Here is a 20,690-nt window from a genome sequence, read left to right as displayed (position 1 = left end):
GTGTCCCCATTCTGATAAATTTGGGAGAAGACCTTTTAATGATGCTAGATATCAAGTCTGATGAAGATCCATCCAGCGGTTCATGAGATTTGGTTTAAAGGTATTTCTATTTTTCAGCTCTTTGGTCCAGGTGCCCCTTTTGAACAATCTTGGGAGAGGACCCTATAATGATGCTATAGACCAAGTTTGATGAAGATTCATCAAGCAATTCATGAAAAGATGTTGTTTAAAATCATTTCTATTTTTAGCTCCACTGGCCCCTAAAAGGGGTCTGGTACCCCCATTTGAACAATCTTCGGAGAGGACCTTAATATAATGATGCTATAGACCAGGTTAGATGAAGATCCATTGAGTGGTTCATGGTAAGAAGTATTTTAAAGGTTTTTCTATTGTTAGCTCCGGGAGCCCCTTAAAGGGGCCAAAAAAGGGGCCACACTGAAACATTTGAATAAACCTGATAGAGGACCATGCCAGGATGCTACTGACAAAGTTAGGTGCAACTGAAGAAAAGTGTGGATGGAGGGACAGAATGTGAGTGGTCACAATATCTTGCCTCAAGCACTTCTTGCTCAGGTGAGCTAAAAATGGTGTAAGATTTTCACTGAAAATCAATATGGTCTTAGACAATTTCTGACTTTAACAATTTCCGATGAGCTTTTTACTGCCATATTTGGGAGAAATCATGGCAGCTTTAACTCTTTACCAAGAAATATGACAGGTAATCAAACAATAGCCCTATAAAATAGAAAATAGAAAAGAAAATAACCTTCTAAGCCAATCAATTAGTATTAATCCTGCAAGACGCTTTCCCTCAGACAGAATAACAATTATCAATGTAGCTTAACATGTCTGACTGTTAAGAGACAAGGTTTTAGGTTTATGGAAAACTTACTTCATGTCTGCAATCTGTTACAAAAATTGGGAATGTACACAGAATGCTTCCATTGATTTCAGGGTGGCCAAAGTAAAACAAACATCAACTTAAAATTCATCGAAATGAAGTCTTTCTTATAACTTTTTCACCAGTTTTCCACAAGCTTATAACATAGATAGGTTCAGACTTTCCTTTTAGAACACAAAATATATTCTTATAATTTCTCTGAGACTAAGATAATACAGATCAAGGAACAGCTTGCTATAATTGGGATGCCCGAGTATAATAATCATTCCATAAAATGGTTTACATAAACTGGGACTATTCTTAACAAGAGCTGTCAGTGGACAGCGCGCTCGACTATTCTCAGTGCTTGATAGTATAATATAAACAATGAGTAAAACTTTAACATTATAATAAGCATATTCTAAGTCAAAAAGGAGCCATAATTCAGTCAAAATGCTTGATAGAGTTGCCTCCTCCTTTTTACAGACTGGGGTCATGATGGTAAACAAGTATGCAAAATATGAAAGCAGTATCTCAATGGACTTGGAAAATATGGGTGGTACGCAAACTTTAACATTTATTCTAAGTCGAAAAGGGGCCATAATTCAGTCAAAATGCTTGATAGAGTTGCCTCCTCCTTTTTACTGAATGGGGTCATGATGGTTAACAAGTATGAAAGCAATATCTCAATGGACTTTGAAAATATTTTGGGTGGTACGCAAACTTTAACATTTATTCTAAGTTGAAAAGGGCCCATAATTCAGTCAAAATGCTTGATAGAGTTCCCTCCTCCTTTTTACAGACTGGGGTCATGATGGTAAACAAGTATGCAAAATATGAAAGCAATATCTCAATGGACTTTGAAAATATTTGGGGTGGCACACAAACTTTAACATTTGTGTGACGCTAACGCTCACACTCACGCCGACGCAGGGGCGAGTAGGATAGCTCCCCTATTCTTCGAATAGTCGAGCTAAAAAGAGTATTTCTATGTAAGCTCGGCTGGCAATTCCAGTTCTGATTAACTACAGATTTCCATTCCTTATAAGAGCTACTTATTCCACTCCCAGACAACGTGACAATGTCAAAGATGTCACATTTCTATCTGAAAACCTATAATACAGACATGTCCTCATATCGAGATTTCTTTCCCAATTCCCTTGGTGGTCAATGACTTGTGAATCTACATTATTTCTCTTTCAGACAATTGCAATAGTCAGTGATTTTAACACTTGATCCCACTGAAGTGAATCTATTACACAAATAGATAAGAACATTTTCCTATATTTTCTCAGAGATGTCACATAATTTATCTTCATGCAGACAACAAAATTTGTAGTTAATCTCCGAGATGAAAGTATTTCCCTATGTCTAAATCTGTCCTACAGACAAGAAGTTAGTTATTTACCTAATCTCGAGAACACCTTTACCACATTATTTAGGCAAATGTAGTAAAGAGACCAAATATAAACTTGAGTTTCAAAATGACAACTCTGTTTCCCTCACTTGCTTTTGTTTAAATCCTAGGTGTTACCTTCAACACCTGTCTACGCTTTACATAGAACTAGCCAATTCTGTAAAGTTTATGTTAACTACTTGTAATATATGTAACTAGACCTTACCGAAATACCCGGGAAGTCAATAAGGCTAAGATCAATGTCATTTCTCCTCCAGACAATGTCAGAAGATTCTGTGATGTCACATTTCACTTCAAGTCCATTACCAACTGTAGCTAACAATGGAACAATCTCAATCTTATGCTCCAAAAGGTCTGGTATATCTGCAATAATGTATGGTAGATCTGTATTAATGTATGGTATATCTGCAATAATGTATGGTATATCTGCAATAATCTATGGTATATCTGTAATAATGTATGGCATATCTGCAATAATGTATGGTATATCTTCAACAATGTATGGCATATCTGCAATAATGTATGGCATATCTGTAATAATGTATGGTAGATCTGCATTAATGTATGGTATATCCGCAATAATGTATGGTATATCCGCAATAATGTACGGTATATCTGCAATAATGTATGGTATATCTTCAATAATGTATGGCATATCTGCAATAATGTATGGCATATCTGTAATAATGTTTGGTATATCTGTAATAATGAATGGTATATCTGCAATAATGTATGGTACATCTGTAACAAGGTACTATAGATATGTTTTAATGTATCACATATCTGTGGTTTGATATATTTGAAATAAAGTACCATATATATGTTACAAAGGATCATAACATTATTGTTCAGTCAATATTAGCTGTCATCATGTGGACCAGGCTTGAGCCAGTGTTTGTTCTTGGGCGATATCACTGCAATGAATATAAATCTAGTCAATCTTTATCATTGCCATGAATATAAAATCTAGCCAAGCCTTATCACTGCCATGAATATAAATCTAGCCAAGCTTTATCACTGCCACGAATATAAATCTAGCAAAGCTTTATCACTGCCATGAATATAAATCTAGCAGAGCTTTATCATTGCCATGAATATAAATCTAGCCAAGCTTTATCATTGCCACGAATATAAATCTAGCAAAGCTTTATCATTGCCATGAATATAAATCTAGTCAATCTTTATCATTGCCATGAATACAAATCTAGCCAAGCTTTATCATTGCCATGAATATAAATCTAGTCAATCTTTATCATTGCCATGAATACAAATCTAGCTTAGCTTTATCACTGCCATGAATATAAATCTAGCAAAGCTTTATCACTGCCATGAATATAAATCTAGCCAAGCTTTATCATTCCCATGAATATAAATCTAGCCAAGCTTTATCATTGCCAAGAATATAAATCTAGCCAAGCTTTATCATTGCCATGAATATAAATCTAGCCAAGCTTTATCATCACCTAGAATATAAATATAGCCCAAGCTTTATCACTGCCATGAATATAAATCTAGCCAAGCTTTATCATTCCCACGAATATAAATCTAGCCAAGCTTTATCATTGCCATGAATATAAATCTAGCCAAGCTTTATCATTACCACGAATATAAATATAGCCCAAGCTTTATCACTGCCATGAATATAAATCTAGCCAAGCTTTATCATTGCCATGAATATAAATCTAGCCAAGCTTTATCATTGCCACGAATATAAATCTAGCAAAGCTTTATCATTGCCATGAATATAAATCTAGTCAATCTTTATCATTGCCATGAATACAAATCTAGCCAAGCTTTATCATTGCCATGAATATAAATCTAGTCAATCTTTATCATTGCCATGAATATAAATCTAGCTTAGCTTTATCACTGCCACGAATATAAATCTAGCAAAGCTTTATCACTGCCATGAATATAAATCTAGCCAAGCTTTATCATTCCCATGAATATAAATCTAGCCAAGCTTTATCATTGCCAAGAATATAAATCTAGCCAAGCTTTATCATTGCCATGAATATAAATCTAGCCAAGCTTTATCATTACCTAGAATATAAATATAGCCCAAGCTTTATCACTGCCATGAATATAAATCTAGCCAAGCTTTATCATTCCCACGAATACAAATCTAGCCAAGCTTTATCACTGCCAGGAATATAAATCAAGCCGAGTTTTATCATTGCCATGAATATAAATCTAGCCAAGCTTTATCACTGCCATGAATATAAATCTAGCCAAGCTTTATCACTGCCATGAATATAAATCTACCAAAGCTTTATAATTGCCATAAATATAAATCTAGCTAACTGGGGAACACAAATTTTTGAGTACAAAATGTCCAAGTTTGAAATAAGTCATTGTGCCAGAGCAGGAATATTAAAATGCTAAACTTGTTTTGCTAACTGCATTTTTAAAAATCTTTTTGAGTTTTTCAATTATGAATAGAATTTCACTGGAGTCATTACTGAACACAGTCATTTGAATAACCCAAAGATATCCCCTACTTTTGCAATTGAGGGAAGATTACTACCTGATAGGTATATATCATCCTGATGCACCCCTCAATGAAAAGTTAGCTTTAAACTAAGTCCAAAGCATATGATGAGTAACTAATATTGATCAAACTAGGTAAAACATTACTCATTATCAAATAACAATTCATCAAACATGAGTCACAGCAAAACGCAGCTGACCTCTGTGTGACAAGTTCGTTATCTGTTTCTTTGAAATGTACACTTACATGCAAGCGATGTCTGTTAATCACCTGGATGTACCTTACTTTGTAGCCATAGAATAGAGAGCAAAAACTCATTTATGCAATGTATAATCTGGCTAGGAAATTATTTCTTATACCAAGTTTGATAAAATGCAGCCATCTGTTTTGGTTGGGTAAGCTATATGTGAGCAGACAGCAGAAAAAAGTCAATGTCTCCCTTGCCTTTTTTATTCTTAGACTATCCTTGCAAAAACTGACAGACAAATAATATTAAACTCAAACTGCAAAACATGACCTTGATTTTAAAAACAGGGTCTTACTAATCGGTCTTCAGCCTCAAAAGACGAAAAATTTAAACAAGAGCTCGTAGAACACAAAATGCTCCCCTTGATGCATTCAGTAATTGCACAAGGAACAGAAATTATTTGGTCACTGTACACAAAAGTTCTAGTGTTCTGGGTAAATGTGACCTTGACCTTTGACCTATTGACCTTAAATATACAGAGGTCATCTGCTGGTCATGACCAACCTCCCTATTAAATTTCGTGAACCTAGGCTCAAGCGTTCTCAAGTGATTGTCTGGAATTGTATAACTGTTCAGGGTCACTGTGACCTGGACTTCTGGCCTACTGAACTCAAAATCAATAAGGGTTATCTGCTGGTCATGACTGACCATCATATCAACTTTCATGATCCTAGGCCCAAGCGTTCTTGAGTTAACATCCAAAAACCATTTAACTGTTCCAGGTCACTTTGACCTTGACCTCTGACCTACTGACTTCAACATCAATAGGGGTCATCTGCTGATCATGATCAACCTCCCTATCAAGTTTTGTTGTCCTAGGCCCAAGCATTCTTAATTTATCGTCCGGAAACCGTTTAACTGTTCCGGGTCAATGCGACCATGACCTTTGACCTACTGACCTCAAAATCAATAGGGGTCATCTGCTGGAAATGACCAACCTCCCTTTCAATTTTCATGATCCTAGGCCCAAGCATTGAGTTATCATCCAGGAACCTTTTAATGGTTCAGGGTCACTGTGACCTTGACCTTTGACCTACTGACCTTAAAATCAATAGGGGTCATCTGCTGGTCATGATCAACCTCCCTGTCAACTTTCATGATCCTAGGCCAAAGCATTCTTGAGTTATCATCTGGAAACCGTTTAATTGTTCCGGGTCACTGTGACCTTGACCTTTGACCTACTAATCTCCAAATCAATAGGGGTCATCTGCTGGTTATGACCAGTCTCCCTATCAACTTTCCTGATCCTAGGCCCAAACGTTCTTGAGTTATCATCTGGAAACTTATTGGTCTACATACCGACTGACCGGCATCTGCAAAACAATATACCCCTCCTTCTTTGAAGGGGGGCATAAAATTAATAATGGAAAGTGTCTTTAGACAAAGGACTAAGGCATAGTTATTAGTTTTATATTTCTATCAATTCAGACAATATGAATACACTGAAAAAATAAGAAAGTATTGTAGAACTACTTTCCATGTAGGTGAGCTGTGATATAGACCAGAAAGAATAAAAAGAGCACTGCACTTAGTTTTCATATTATGCATTGCTACACAAGTGTTCCAGCTAGGTAAAAATGTCCTTCAAACCTCTAACATTATAGAAAGACAAAATCCATGAAGTAATACGATACAAACATCAATATCAGCAATCTTCTATTAAAGAAATTTATTATTGAATTCCAGTTTCAATTTGGTTTATAGTTCTCCAAATAAGACAATCAATTATTCAATCAGTTTCAATTGGCAAATAATGGAAAATCCTCCACAAAGTTGTATTTCTATATTGAAATCGATAGGATTAAATGGAACTGCTTTCAACTGCAAACTGCAAGCATGTTCTAACTAGGATTCAACCTTGTTACAGGATGCAATGAAGGCTTGCCATGTATGTAGGGGAAAATTATTATATAACAGAAATGTGGTACAGTCCTTACAATTTTGTATGTTTTGCTCACATATTATATTATAGCATTTGAAAATGTAAAAAAAAAAATGGAAAAAACCTGTCTGATACCCTGGCGTGTAAGATGACTCACGCACTGTAATTTATGAATAAATGCGTAAATTCATATGCTATTATGATAAAATAGTGCTTAACAGGAAAGTATTTACAGTATTAATTTTGTTTTATTTCATTTCTTCTGTCTACTGAAGAATATGGTATGCAAGAAAAAGAATCTTTCATGAGTTGGAAGGTTCAGATTGAAATACCTGGCTCTCAGGTAACTGTATCGTGGTAACTCGGCAGAGCCTCGTTACTGCCTAAATAGTTACTCTCAAGGAAGATATATCCACATGCACCTTCAACAAATGTACGATTCTTTCACTACAGCAAATATTTTTTATAACTGCAATATTCAATATAATATTTACATCGTTAACTATTGAAATTTTAATTTATTTGTAAATTTTTATGTAAAAATGTGTATTTATTCATCTCTCAAAGTGATTAGTCTTTCTTTTTAGGATGTTAAAAAATATTTTATGAATTATATATCATAACGTAATGTCAGAATAATAATTTACTAGTATGCTTACTTTCATTGCAATATGAATATTTAGATGAATTTATTCCTTTTGGTCACTTGTGATTTATAAATTATATATTTAGTATTGGAAATGTCAAAATGTGTGCTAATCCTACTCCCTCTGCACTGAATCTTACTTATAACATTTAACAGAGCACAACTGTACTCCATTAGTAAATGACAGATTTGTGTTTGATGACATTTTAATATATCTAGATACATTATTTCTAGTCTCTAGGGCGGTATCGCCAAATTACGCAGAACCTAATCCGAGAAAATCGTTCTCACCAAAAGCTTGTATAAATTCATCAATAGTGAGCTTCCCATCCCTCTCTCCCAGTTCGTCAAAGGTTACGATGTCGAGCAGAGAACACAGTGACGATATTTCATCCATATGTTCCAGCAACTGCATTTCCCATAGTTCCTCTTTTTCAACATGGTTGCTAAAATCTTTGTCGAAGTCATTAAACATCACAGCAGCAAGTTTCTGTTTTTCTGTTTGTGAAAAAAATATATCATTGATGAAAATTTCATACATTTGTGAGATATGGCTATGGTGGTTCTAAAGTCACTCTACTGACATTCTGACCTTTAAATTATGTAATTATACACCTTACATGTATAATGAAATGCAACAATTTTGTGTAGTATGAAAACATTCATCCCAATATATGATAGATGTGACCTAGGCAATAAAAGGCAGTTTGTACAAACCATTATATGAGCCGTGCCATGAGAAAACCAACATAGTGGGTTTGCGACCAGCATGGATCCAGACCAGCCTGCGCATCCACGCAGTCTGGTCAGGCTCCATGCTGTTCGCTTTTAAAGCCTATTGGAATTGGAGAAACTGTTAGCAAACAGCATGGATCCTGACCAGACTGCGCGGATGTGCAGGCTGGTCTGGATCCATGCTGGTCGCAAATCCGCTATGTTGGTTTTCTCATGGCACGGCTCATATGGTTCTGAACAAGTCTGGTGCACATCTATCCAGCAGTCATGAAAAGAAAATATTAAAAGATTTTTCTTAAAATTTGTACTTCTGAGGGTCTTGAACTGCAGTAAAACAATACCACTTGAACAAACTTCAGCAAGGTCCATACAAGAATGCTACAGACCAGGTCTGCTGAAGATCCATCAAGTGGTTCATAAAGAGTTGTTTAAAGGTTTTTCCATTTATAGCTCCGTGAGACCTTGAAGGGGGACATGTGGAACCATTCTGACAAACTTAAAAAGACGTCAAAACAAGTGATACTACATACTAAATTTTGAGAATATCCATAACGCGGTTCATGACTGACTGAAGGTTTTTTCTATTTTTAGCTTTAATGGCCTCTTAATGGGTCAAGTGGAACCATTCTAAAAGGTTGGAAAGAGGTGTATACAATGATGCTATAAAGTCTTATGAAGATCCATCAGTGATTTTTTTTCACTATGGCGGCTACAAGCAGGGCTCAAGTGGCACCATTTGACCATATTTGAGAAAGATCTATGTCAGAATGCTGTAGACCAGATTAGTGTAAATCTGACCACTAGATTCAGAGATGATGTTTAACTATAAAAGCTGATGCAAGATGATGAATAATGGATGCAAGACCATCCACCATAACTAACAGCTCACCATGATTTAACTGCAGGTAAGTAAAAAGACCATTTTTGCAGAATAACCTTTTGTTATACCTATGTTTCAAGCAAACTTGCTGTATGGCTACTTAAAACTCTATATAATTTTCCAAAGGTAATCTGCTACAAACTACAGTCTAGAAAAACACTCATTTCAATTAACAACATTTTTATTTCTTACCTTCCTGTGTCTGTCTATCACAGTGCTCTTCACCAAAATAGATACAGTGGTACTCCAACACATCTGCTTTAAACTTCTGATAGAGGTCTGGTGTACAAAATAACGGTACCAGGCTTTGTTCAGTCGTCTCAGATGATTCTTCAGATTCTTCATTACTCTCTTCATCATAATCTTCATCATCATCTTCATCCTCATCAGAGTCATAATCATCATCATCATCATCATCATCATCATCATCATCATCATCATAATCATCTTCTGATGTGTCATAGTCTGCATCAAAGTCATATTTTCTATCGTATGTGTAATTATCTTCTAAACTATGATCGTCCTCATCCTCATTATCATCATCATCATCACTGTCATCATCATCATCATCATGTTCAACAGAACTGTCTTCATTACTTCCTTGTTGGTTCATTAAGATGTTAACATCTTCAGATATATCATTTGTACTGTCACCACCAATAGCCACATCTACTTTATTTTTCTCTGTTACATCTTCAATAGATTTGAGATGATCATACACTGGTTTCAATCTGGTATCAATACTTTGTTCTGAAAGTTTGTAAAGCATAACATTTTGGTTTTCATCTGCTGCTTCTGATGTTGTAGCTATTGTTGTTGTTTCTTTTCTCTCTTCAGTGTCTAGATCAACAGCACTGGATGTTTGGCTGGCATCAATGTCTGATTTCTTATCTGTAACCAACGGTCCATCAACTGTTTAACATAAAAAAAATGCAACTAATATTATGTGAGTATAAAATATGTTGTAAATCAATCAAACATACATTCTGGTGTGTCTACAATAAATTCCTTTTAGCGGGAAATTATTCCCAATTATACACTGACCTGATATTTCACAATTAAATGTCTTTTATACCTTACCAAAATCTTTCAATTCGGATTCATTTTCAGCAAGTATAGAAATTTTCAATAAATTCTATCATGATTTTTTTTAAGAGAAAGTCAATATTAATTAACATTAAATGGTCTTATTTTAAGGTCCACATTCTCTTGCCTCTCAGTGGCCAATTCTTATTACAATATATAGGTTTTCAATACTTCGGTCTTAGCCCATTGTTCTTTATAATGTATTTTACACCTTTCCTACTTTTTTCTGGACAATCTTGATAGAATATTATGAATAACAATTGTCTTATGAAGTATACAAACTCCAAAATGAAAATTCACTAAATAAGAGGAGAAAATAAACTAAATTAAAAAATTCAATCTAAAATTCAAAATATCACGTCCCCACATTCCATGACCTTATATTAGCAGAATAATTTATATTGATTTGCCAAGAAAAAAAAGGTATTATCTCTAAATATGAACAGTCTTATGAATACTATTTATGGCACTGAACAAAGACAAGCAGTAATAACAGCTTCCATTTCACTCCTATCTCATGTGCATTTGGAGATACATAAAGTGAAGTTGAATGTAACCAAAGACGTAACTTCATATTAAATTTTACGATCTCGCTTTAGAAGCTAATCGATTTTAGAGCCACAGAATTTCTAAGATATTCTTAGAAAATAATATTTTCTTAGTTTAATAGCTGTTGTTCTCCACTAAATTTATACTGGCAAAATTTAATTAGTACATTTAAAGTACTCAGAGACTTAAAACAAAATTGTGAGATTCACTTAGTAATAATTTAATTTTGCATGCTCAAAACTAGAATTGTTAGGGTTTTTTTTGGCAGTGCACTGTCTTCCTGAATGCTGTAAAATGTCCTATGTAGAATTATCTGAGCCGTGCCATGAGAAAACCTACATAGTGGGTTTGCGACCAGCATGGATCCAGACCAGCCTGCGCATCTGCGCAGTCTGGTCAGGATCCATGCTGTTCGCTTTCAAAGTCTATTGTAATTAGAGAAACTGATAGCGAACAGCATGGATCCTGACCAGACTGCGCGGATGCGCAGGCTGGTCTGGATCCATGCTGGTCACAAACCCACTATGTTGGTTTTCTCATGGCACGGCTCATTCTGATGATGTAACAGTTTTATTGAGGTATTATAATAATCAATCAAGAGTTACTGAACAGACAACCAAATTTTCATATTTCAAGTTGAAAAAGGGACATATCTCTGTCAAAAAATAGTGGATTGTAAAACAGAAATCAAGCATGGTCTCTATATATACCTATAAACCAAATTCATAGTCAAAACGGGATCATAACTCTGCCATTATTTGATGGAATGTATAAGAAATTAAACTTAACCTGCACCTTTTAATCATCTATCTGCCTATCAAAAGTTAATTACATCTTTTCATCCTTCCACAAGTTATAGAAAGGACAATGACCTTATGCTCAATTTTAAGTTTAAAAGGGACCATAATTTTGCCAAAAATTAGTGGATTGTTACCAAATCATACAGAACCTGTATCTTATAAATAAATACATAGGTACCAAAACTGAAATGAATCCACCATCCTTTTTCAAGAGTTAACACAGGTGCACAGACAGACAGACAGATGGATGGACAGACAGAAATAGTGACTCTGTATACTCCTTCCTAAGCTTTCTTAACAGGGGAATAAAAACCTGTGTCCTTAATCTATCATAATGTAGCATTTCCAAGAAAGTCAGTCATAACTTCTCAACATGAAGACAAATTAACTGACAGTACAAAGGAATATTTTCATCAACAATTAAGTAGTAAATGCCTAACTAGCAGCTAACAAGTTCACACTGAAACAGAACAAGAGCACCGCCTACGAGTGCCATCGCTCGTCTGCTGGACAATATGTAAGAAAATAGTTATAGTTCAGATTTTCTAAGTACAAAAAGGGCTATAATTTTGACAAAATGCATATCAGAGTTATGGTTCTTGACCCATATAGTCAACTAATGATGATAAACAAGTGTGCAAAGTTTCAAAGCTGTACCTCTTATAGCTTTTGAGAAAAGGCGGACCTATAAAAACTAGAGCTGCTTTTGAGAAAAGCGCATGTCTCCCACAACTGCGTAATCATCTGAATAATAAAAAAAAATTCAGTAATTTTTGGAGCAAGTTTTAGGATGAATGGTTCAGTATTTTTATGTGTCTAGGTGATTAGGATAAATGGTTTTTGGAGCATGTTTTAGAATGAATGGTTCAGCATTTTTATGAGTCTAGGTGATTCAGTAATTATGGCCAAGGGCCATAATTCTGAAGAGCCTGGGCCGATTTGGCTAGTTATCGAACTTGGCTGAGGACTTATTGGCAAACACATTTTGTTCAAGTCTGGTGAAGATCGGATAAGAAATGTTCGACTTAGAGTGCGGACAAGATGAATGGTTTTTGGTGCATGTTTGAGAATGAATACTTCAGCATTTTTATGAGTCTAGGTGATTCAGTAATTATTGTCAAGGGCCATAATTCCGAAGACCCTGGGCCGATTTGGCTAGTTATCGAACTTGGCCGAGGTCTTATGGTCAAACACATTTTGTTCAAGTTTGGTGAAGATCGGATGAGAAATGTTCGACTTAGAGTGCGGACAAGCTTTGTGACAGACAGACAGGATTAATCAATAAGTCTCCCACACCACTGTGTGATGGGGGACATAATTATAACCAAGAAACTCAAAGTCTAAGTACATAAACGGCCGTAATTCTGACAAAATGCAGGTTAGGGTTATGGTTCTTGGCCTACATAGTCATCTGATGATGATAAACAAGTGTGCAAAGTTTCAAAGCTGCAGCTCTTACAGTTTTTGAGAAAAGGTGGACCTGAACAAAAATTTTAACCAAGAAACTCTCTTTCTAAGTACAAAAAGGGTCATAATTCTGATAAAATGTAAATCAGAGTTATGGTTCTTGGCCTATAAGAAAGAAAAACAAGTATGCAAAGTTTCAAAGCTGTAACTCTTACAGTTTCTGAGAAAATGGGGACCTAAACAAATTTTAACCAATGCCGATGATCAAGTGACGACAATACCTCGTAGATTTTTTTCTAAAATCAGACAAGCTAAAAATTACCTGTATAGGTATATTCAGCATGTTTTGCATCTATTTTCTATATTTGTAAGTAAATTACCTTTAGATTTGTCCCATTAATTATCTTTAATCCTTGTTTTTTCAATTACTGCCCGGCAGACTCTTTTCAAATCAAACCTAAACTATCAATGACTGGCCTCTAATCAATCAACATTACATTAACCAGACATTTCAGAGAGGATCAGAACATGACCAATCTTATTTTCCCCATCTTTCCATTCTTTCTACAATTTTTGCTGATTCAGCAGTCATCTTTATTGGATCTTCCAAATACACTTAATTTTAAAAAAATCAAACTGTCTGAAACAATCCAAACCACCAGCAGCAACTATCTCCCATCTCCCGAGTCCAAGTTTTATTTTATTTTATCATCAACATATGATTATACTAAAATCAATTTCCATAACTAAAATGTAATAATGAAACAAGAGCTGTCCGTAAGACAGTCAATGCTCGACTATTCAAATTATTGTCCAAGAATTAGGAATAGTTACCCTAAATGTTAAAATATCTATAGAGTTTCAATGCAATATCAGAATTAGTTTTGAAGAGATAGTAACTTGAATGCAAAACTTTAACCATGATTTTCTAAGTCCAAAAGGGGGCATAATTTGGCCAAAATATAGTCATGTCAGCGTTATTTTTGTGGGGAACATAATTTTTTTTAAAGAAATGTATTTTCGCACAAAGTTTGTTATGACATACATAATATTATCTAGATGTTCCAGGTAATGGAAGGATGATAAACATGTATCTGGTAACGGAGCTGGAACAAATTCTTGGGACAATATTAGTACTAGGACGATTACTCGGTTAATTGGATCCGATTCAATTACTAGGTGAAACCAGTTTTAATTTTGCAAAACCGCTAATTGCTCTCAAACAATAAACACCCTACACTCCTAATAAAATGTATAATACTGTATGTATCCCCCCCCCCCCCCCCGCTAAAACTTAATTATCAACATAATCAATAGTGTTGTGATATATTTAAAATAAAATACACCAAAGTATGACTTATTAATTATCAGGGAGACAATCAAAATCCCCTTGATCAAAATCCCCTCCACTGAAAAATGACAGGGTGTTACAAAATCCCCTTCATACTTTTGCAGGGGGTATCATAATCCCCTCTGTGATTTTTACTTATTTCATCAAGTTCAAATACAACTATATACAACTTAAAAGTCTATTGCATAAAGCATGTAAATAAAATGCCTTTAGCAAACATAATATAATTTGTAGCACTAATATCTATATATCTATAATGTTAATCACAGAGGGGATTATGATACCCCTTGCAAATGTGTGAAGGGGATTTTGTAACACCCAGTCATTTTTCAGTGGAGGGGATTTTGATCAAAGGGATTTTGATATACACTCTAATTATCACACTGTTTGCAAACAATAAAGTCAGTTAGTACCTTGATACGGTCGTCAGGAAAGAAAACAGCATTTTCAATATGGCATCTGATAAACTGGTTCGAATCAATTTCATACAAACAATTAACCAGTTTCAAAATTTTGAAATTGTCCCAGCCCTAGAAAATATACATTCAAAGAATTGCAAAGAATATTTTGCAATGTGTTAACACTAAACTTGTTGAAAGAAGGAAGACAGTTGCTGTTCAAGAGTGAGCCAAAAGTGGTTTATTAGAGTCTACCTAGAACAATAAAAAGCAAGTTTTCAAGATAACATTGCAATTTACATTATGATAACAATATCTGTCTGCATGTCAAATATATATTTGTCTCAGAGTAGGTTTATCTTCATATTACAATGTAAATTTTGTTTCTTTGGAAGTAGGTAGACATTTGAAATTATTGGTTGTCTTGCAGTCTAAAAAGCCTGCATTCGAAATAAGACTAGATTTACAACAAATTGTCCCTGCTGAACAAATCACTTTTATGTCTAGATGTACATACAGAAGATAAGTCCTGTTGCCGTTTTATGGCAGCCACGAGGGAGGGAAATTTGTCTGATGGTTCCATCAAGCAGGATGTTTCATCTCTGAAGCCACAGAAAATTTGGACAATAGTCAGAAAATAGATGTGATATAAAACCAGTATATAATGCACCGGTTTGTTGTCGAGTCACAAGAGACTGATGAGAAAAGTAATTAAGAAATGATGTAATAAAAGCTTGACAAACATTACAGTCAACAGTATGTTCTGAACATAAATCATATCATTTTGCTCTGTTTGTTTGATATATCTTATAACGTATTTCTGATGGATCTGGAATTCTGTACCAGTGCCAACTTGTTCAACGTAAGTACCATAAATACCCATGTATAATGCGCACCCGTGTATAATGCGCACCCCCGATTTTGGCCCAAAATCCTGGGAAAAAAACATTTTTGGTCAATTTTGAGGTGGATGGAAAACAAAAGGGTTTACATCGACACTGGTAATAAATTTTATCTCCGCGGTGGAGCGCATCCTCGGTTTCGCAGTACTATCGATTTTTGTTTTCTCGAAAATAAAACCAGTAAAATATTGTTTTATCTGTTGTTTTACCTTTTTAATTAACTATTTTGAATAAATAAACGGGAGACAATCAAAATCCCTTTGATCAAAATCCCCTCCACTGAAAAATGACAGAGTGTTACAAAATCCCCTTCATACTTTTGCAGGGGATATCATAATCCCCTCTGTGATTTTTACTTATTTCATCAAGTTCAAATACAACTATACACAATTTAAAAGTCTATTGCATAAAGCACGTAAATACAATGCCTTTAGCAAACATAATTTAATTTGGAGCACTGATATCTATATATCTATAATGAAAATCACAGAGGGGATTATGATATCCGCTGCAAAAGTATGAAGGTGATTTTGTAACACCCAATCATTTTTCAGTGGAGGGGATTTTGATATACACTCTAAATAAACAACAGCTGATTCAATATTTTGGAATGGTATCTTTCAAAATGACATGAGCTTCTCAATTCAAACCAATAACAAAAGGTGTGATAGTCTTTTTGTCATGATCAAATAGCCAGTAATTACCGGCAATTAATGTGTCACCTTGTGTCAATTATGTTGTTCACAGTTTGATCTCGGTTAAAAATAATTCTGGATCTTTCATTAGTATCATAATTTTTGTGATTTATTAACATTTCTTCCATCAAAATACTTTTAAATTTATATGAAACTAGAAAATGCTTTTGTAAAAAAGCGCATGTCTCCCCCAATGCAAAGTCCTATAGGCAAGAAGTCAAAAGGGGTCAGGAGTGAAAGTCAAAGAGACACTGATGGTTGGCTGCAATAGGGATCATCTACTTGGCATGTCCAGTCATCCCGCTAAATTTCAACACTCTTGGCCTAGTGGTTCTCAAGTCACTGTTCAGGCTCCTGTGACCTTGACCTTTGATCAAGTGACCTAAAAATAAATAGGGGTCATCTACTCTGCATGTCCAATCATCCTATTAAGTTTCAACATTCTAGGTCAAGTGGTTCTCAAGTTATTTCCAAAAAATGATTTTACATGAACAGGCCACTGTGACCTTGACCTTTAATAGACTGACCCCAAAGTCAATAGGGGTCATCTACTCTGCATGTTCAATCATCCTATGAAGTTCCAACATTCTGGGTCAAGTGGTTCTCAAGTTATTGATCGGAACTGGTTATAAATGTTCAGGCCCCTGTGACCTTGACCTTTAACGGAGTGACCCCAAAAACAATAGGGGTCATCTACTCTGCATGACCAATCATCCTATTAAGTTTCAACATTCTGGGTCAAGTGGTTCTCAAGTTACTGACCGGAAATGGTTTTCAATGTTCAGGCCCCTGTGACCTTGACCTTTAATCGAGTGACCCCAAAATCGATAGGGGTCATCTACTTTGCATGTACAATCATCCTATGAAGTTTCAACATCCTGGGTCAAGTGGTTCTCTAGTTATTTATCGGAAATGGTTTTCAATGTTCAGGCCCCTGTGACCTTGACCTTTGACGGAGTGACCCCAAAATCAATACGGGTCATCTACTCTTCATGGCTAATCATCCTATGAAGTTTCAACATTCTGGGTCAAGTGGTTCTCTAGTTACTGATCGGAAATGGTTTTCAATGTTCAGGCCCCTGTGACCTTGACCTTTGACGGAGTGATCCCAAAATCAATAGGGGTCATCTACTCTTCATGACCAATCATCCTATTAAGTTTCAACATTCTGGGTCAAGTGGTTCTCTAGTTATTGATCGGAAATGGTTTTCAATGTTCAGGCCCCTGTGACCTTGACCTTTGACGGAGTGACCCCAAAAACAATAGGGGTCGTCTACTCCAGCAGCCCTACAACTCTATGAAGTTTGAAGGTTCTAGGTCAAATGGTTCTCCAGTTATTGCTCGGAAATGAAGTGTGACAGGGCAAAAACAATATGTCTCCTGGGGGAGACATAATTAATTTTGTTTGAAAGAAAAATAAACCATTTGATCTTTTACAGAACATAACGGCAATCTTAGATTTTAGCGGTGACAGTAAGTGCGGGGAGTAGTTTCCCTTTACCAAAATGGCGAACATCGGTAACAAACTTGTTTTGAAGTTGGAAAATTGTCTATACCTGTGTATTATGCGCACCCACGATTAAGGGGTGGTCCCGGGGGTCAAAAAACTGCGCATTATACATGGGTATCTACGGTAGTTAGGGAGAAAACCATCACCTTTGGACTAATTGTCTTGTGGTCAACCTAACTTCCGCTAAACTTACACTACCCACCTACATCGAAAGTGTCCCAGAATTCATTTTTCTATTAAAATGCAGAATGCAGTTGTTTACTTTCTACAAACATCAGAAAAATTGCTATATCTATGACAACATAACTACAGAGTGCTTCTGCAAGCTGCATTTCACCTTGTCATAAAATATTCAAGAAATTTCTCCCTGACGATAGACAAAGACATTATTTCCAATACAAACGGTACATAAAGCAGTCAATAATGCTGAACATACATATATAGCTTGATGGAGCTGTTTTACAAAACATTTTCAGTTACAAACAGTAGTCATGTACCAATAATCTCCTAATCAGATGAGGACTATGGTGTAAGCATCAACTTTGTAGTTAGAAATTGTGTGGCAAATGCTTGAAAATCAAACTTGTGACATCGGGACTGGAAGTCCAAACTTCTCCCTCTCAGAGGACATAAAAGGCTTGAGTCAATTGCCATACTAGTCATAATTCTTTAACAATTTACTTCAACTATTTAAATACTTTCTTAGAAAACCTTGCTAAAAGATGTCAGTCAGTTTTTCAAAACAGAGCAAGTACAAGATAGCTGAAAACCCATGTTTTCATTGCCAGAATGCATGTAATGTAGCATTTTCCTCCATATCTTGAAGGCTTGGTTAGCACTTTGTTTTGCAAGACGATTCGTGTTAATTTGCTTTTTAAAGGAATAATTTTAGTCTAGGAAATCTGATCAATATTTATAGCTCTGAGTATCGTCATTCAGTGGAAATAGTTTCCCGTTTTCATTCCATTTATTTGCATTTTGGGTAAATAAAGTAAAATTAAATCAAGTAATGCAATGATTTGATATTTATGACACATCGTATCATGGAGCCTGATCAATTTTTAGGTTGCAGATATTCCAAGATATTTTCTTCAAAGAACATCGTCTGTCATTTAAAACCATTTCACTGGCAAATTTTTGTTACTGTTGTTCAAAATACATTTTGCATCCATTTAAGGAATATACTGTAGCCCTGTAAGCGAGAGCTCCTGGGAAGGAGCCCCAGACAGAGTGCCCATTTTCTTACCCTGTGGCAATACATCGAGCTCTTTAAAGAGAGTAGAGCCAATACCCAAACGAAATGATGGCCATGGTTGAACATGGTCAGGACCACTGTCGGCCATGGTGAGATAAGATTGGCCATGGTCAGAAAAGATGATCAACAGTTTGACCATGGTCTACGTCTACCGTGGTCAACTTTTTTCAACCATGGTTGACCATGGACTACCATGGTCATATTAGTAATTTTAGCACTTATCAAGTTTTACAATGCACCAAAGACGCCTGACTGCATTTTGGCTCCAAAGGTTTTCCTAGTTATAGAATAGTTTTCCTGCATTTATAGACAGATTCAAAGGTAAACTTTCAGTCTGTCATCTAAGCAATTTCATGACAAATAAATGACTGGCTTGCAAAAATAGATATAGACTGCAATTGTCATGTATTTTCACAACCCTTTCAAATTCATATTTATACAGTTTTTGATAGTCAGTAATCACCACGGTTGACCATGGTTGTCTGTGGTCTACGACCATGTTTTATGACCGTGGTTCCAATTACCACAGCCATGGTCAACCGTGGTAAACCATTGTCCCATGACGATGAACTACCATGGTAAACCATGTATTACCATGATAATAAACCGTCAATTTCGACTGGGTAGCTTTCACATGCAATTTAAACTACCCAAGATATCTTACATATAACCACAAGTCATTCTATTCCGTAACTTTTTGTTTCTTTCTTATATTCCCAAGCAAACCAAAATGCAACTGAACTTTTATCTGTTTGTAAGTTACCTGAGTACCAAGTTTGGTGTAAAGTTTTATTATGCATTCCTTTAAGCTACTAATCTTCCCCCCCACCCTCCCCATTCTTTTTTTGTAAAACTGTCACAGATCTTGACCAAAGCTGCAACCAAAATAGTTTCCAAGAAAGCTACTTATTATACCAAGTTTGCTTACAATCTCTCATTCCTTACTAAATTATTGCTCAAAACCATTTTTCTATATTTGTAACAACAATCTTGACCCCAAACTCAAATCAAAGCCTTGAAATGTCTGATGGTTGAGGGTTTTTGGTAGATTTGTTTTCTGTTTAAATGCCAGTCTATGAATATACATGAATGAGAAACAAATACAAGTTTAATGTGCCTCATATCTACGATGAACTCTGCCTGACCCAGCTTGTGATGTAACTATGGGCTGGAATACCTAATCATTGATAGATCTTATATAATCTAAATGGTCAGTGTGAGTGGATACAGGCTGAATAAGAACTGCTTGTTCATTGATAATTCATCCACACTGTTCATGAATGGGACTATTTTGTGAAGCACATAAACATCCTTTGGATGTGATTCGGAATAAAACAAAGATGCTATGATAGTCAGAAATACGCTTTAACTTTGGTAGAGGGATAAACCCGCAACCAAAAATGCAACTGATGCTGTATCTTCATTTTATATGCTCAGCCTACAGATTTATCTTGCGAACATCAAATGCTTCAGACTGTTTGTCTATGTTGGAATAACGACAACTACTTTTTGTAGGTACAAACAAATTTCTGTCAAAAGGTGGTTATCAGCTAATTATT

General features: G+C 35.4%; 1 protein-coding gene across 3 annotated transcripts in view; it reads right to left on the bottom strand.

Annotated features, from left to right (window-relative positions):
* LOC123563512 (follistatin-related protein 5-like) overlaps positions 1 to 20,690 on the bottom strand; it is a 95,607-nt gene that overhangs the window by 18,770 nt on the left and 56,147 nt on the right. For all 3 annotated transcript variants that reach the window (XM_045356351.2, XM_045356350.2, XM_045356352.2), the window contains exons 5-7: positions 9,371 to 10,090; positions 7,855 to 8,061; positions 2,503 to 2,660 (exon numbers count right to left, since the gene is read on the bottom strand). In XM_045356351.2, the coding sequence (XP_045212286.2) occupies positions 2,503 to 2,660; positions 7,855 to 8,061; positions 9,371 to 10,090 (1,085 nt within the window). The remainder of the gene's footprint in view (positions 1 to 2,502; positions 2,661 to 7,854; positions 8,062 to 9,370; positions 10,091 to 20,690) is intronic.

Source organism: Mercenaria mercenaria, chromosome 2 (genome assembly GCF_021730395.1).
Source record: "Mercenaria mercenaria strain notata chromosome 2, MADL_Memer_1, whole genome shotgun sequence".
Classification (NCBI taxonomy): domain Eukaryota; kingdom Metazoa; phylum Mollusca; class Bivalvia; order Venerida; family Veneridae; genus Mercenaria; species Mercenaria mercenaria.
Note: the sequence above shows the minus strand (reverse complement) of the source record. Positions and strands in the feature narration are given on the sequence as shown.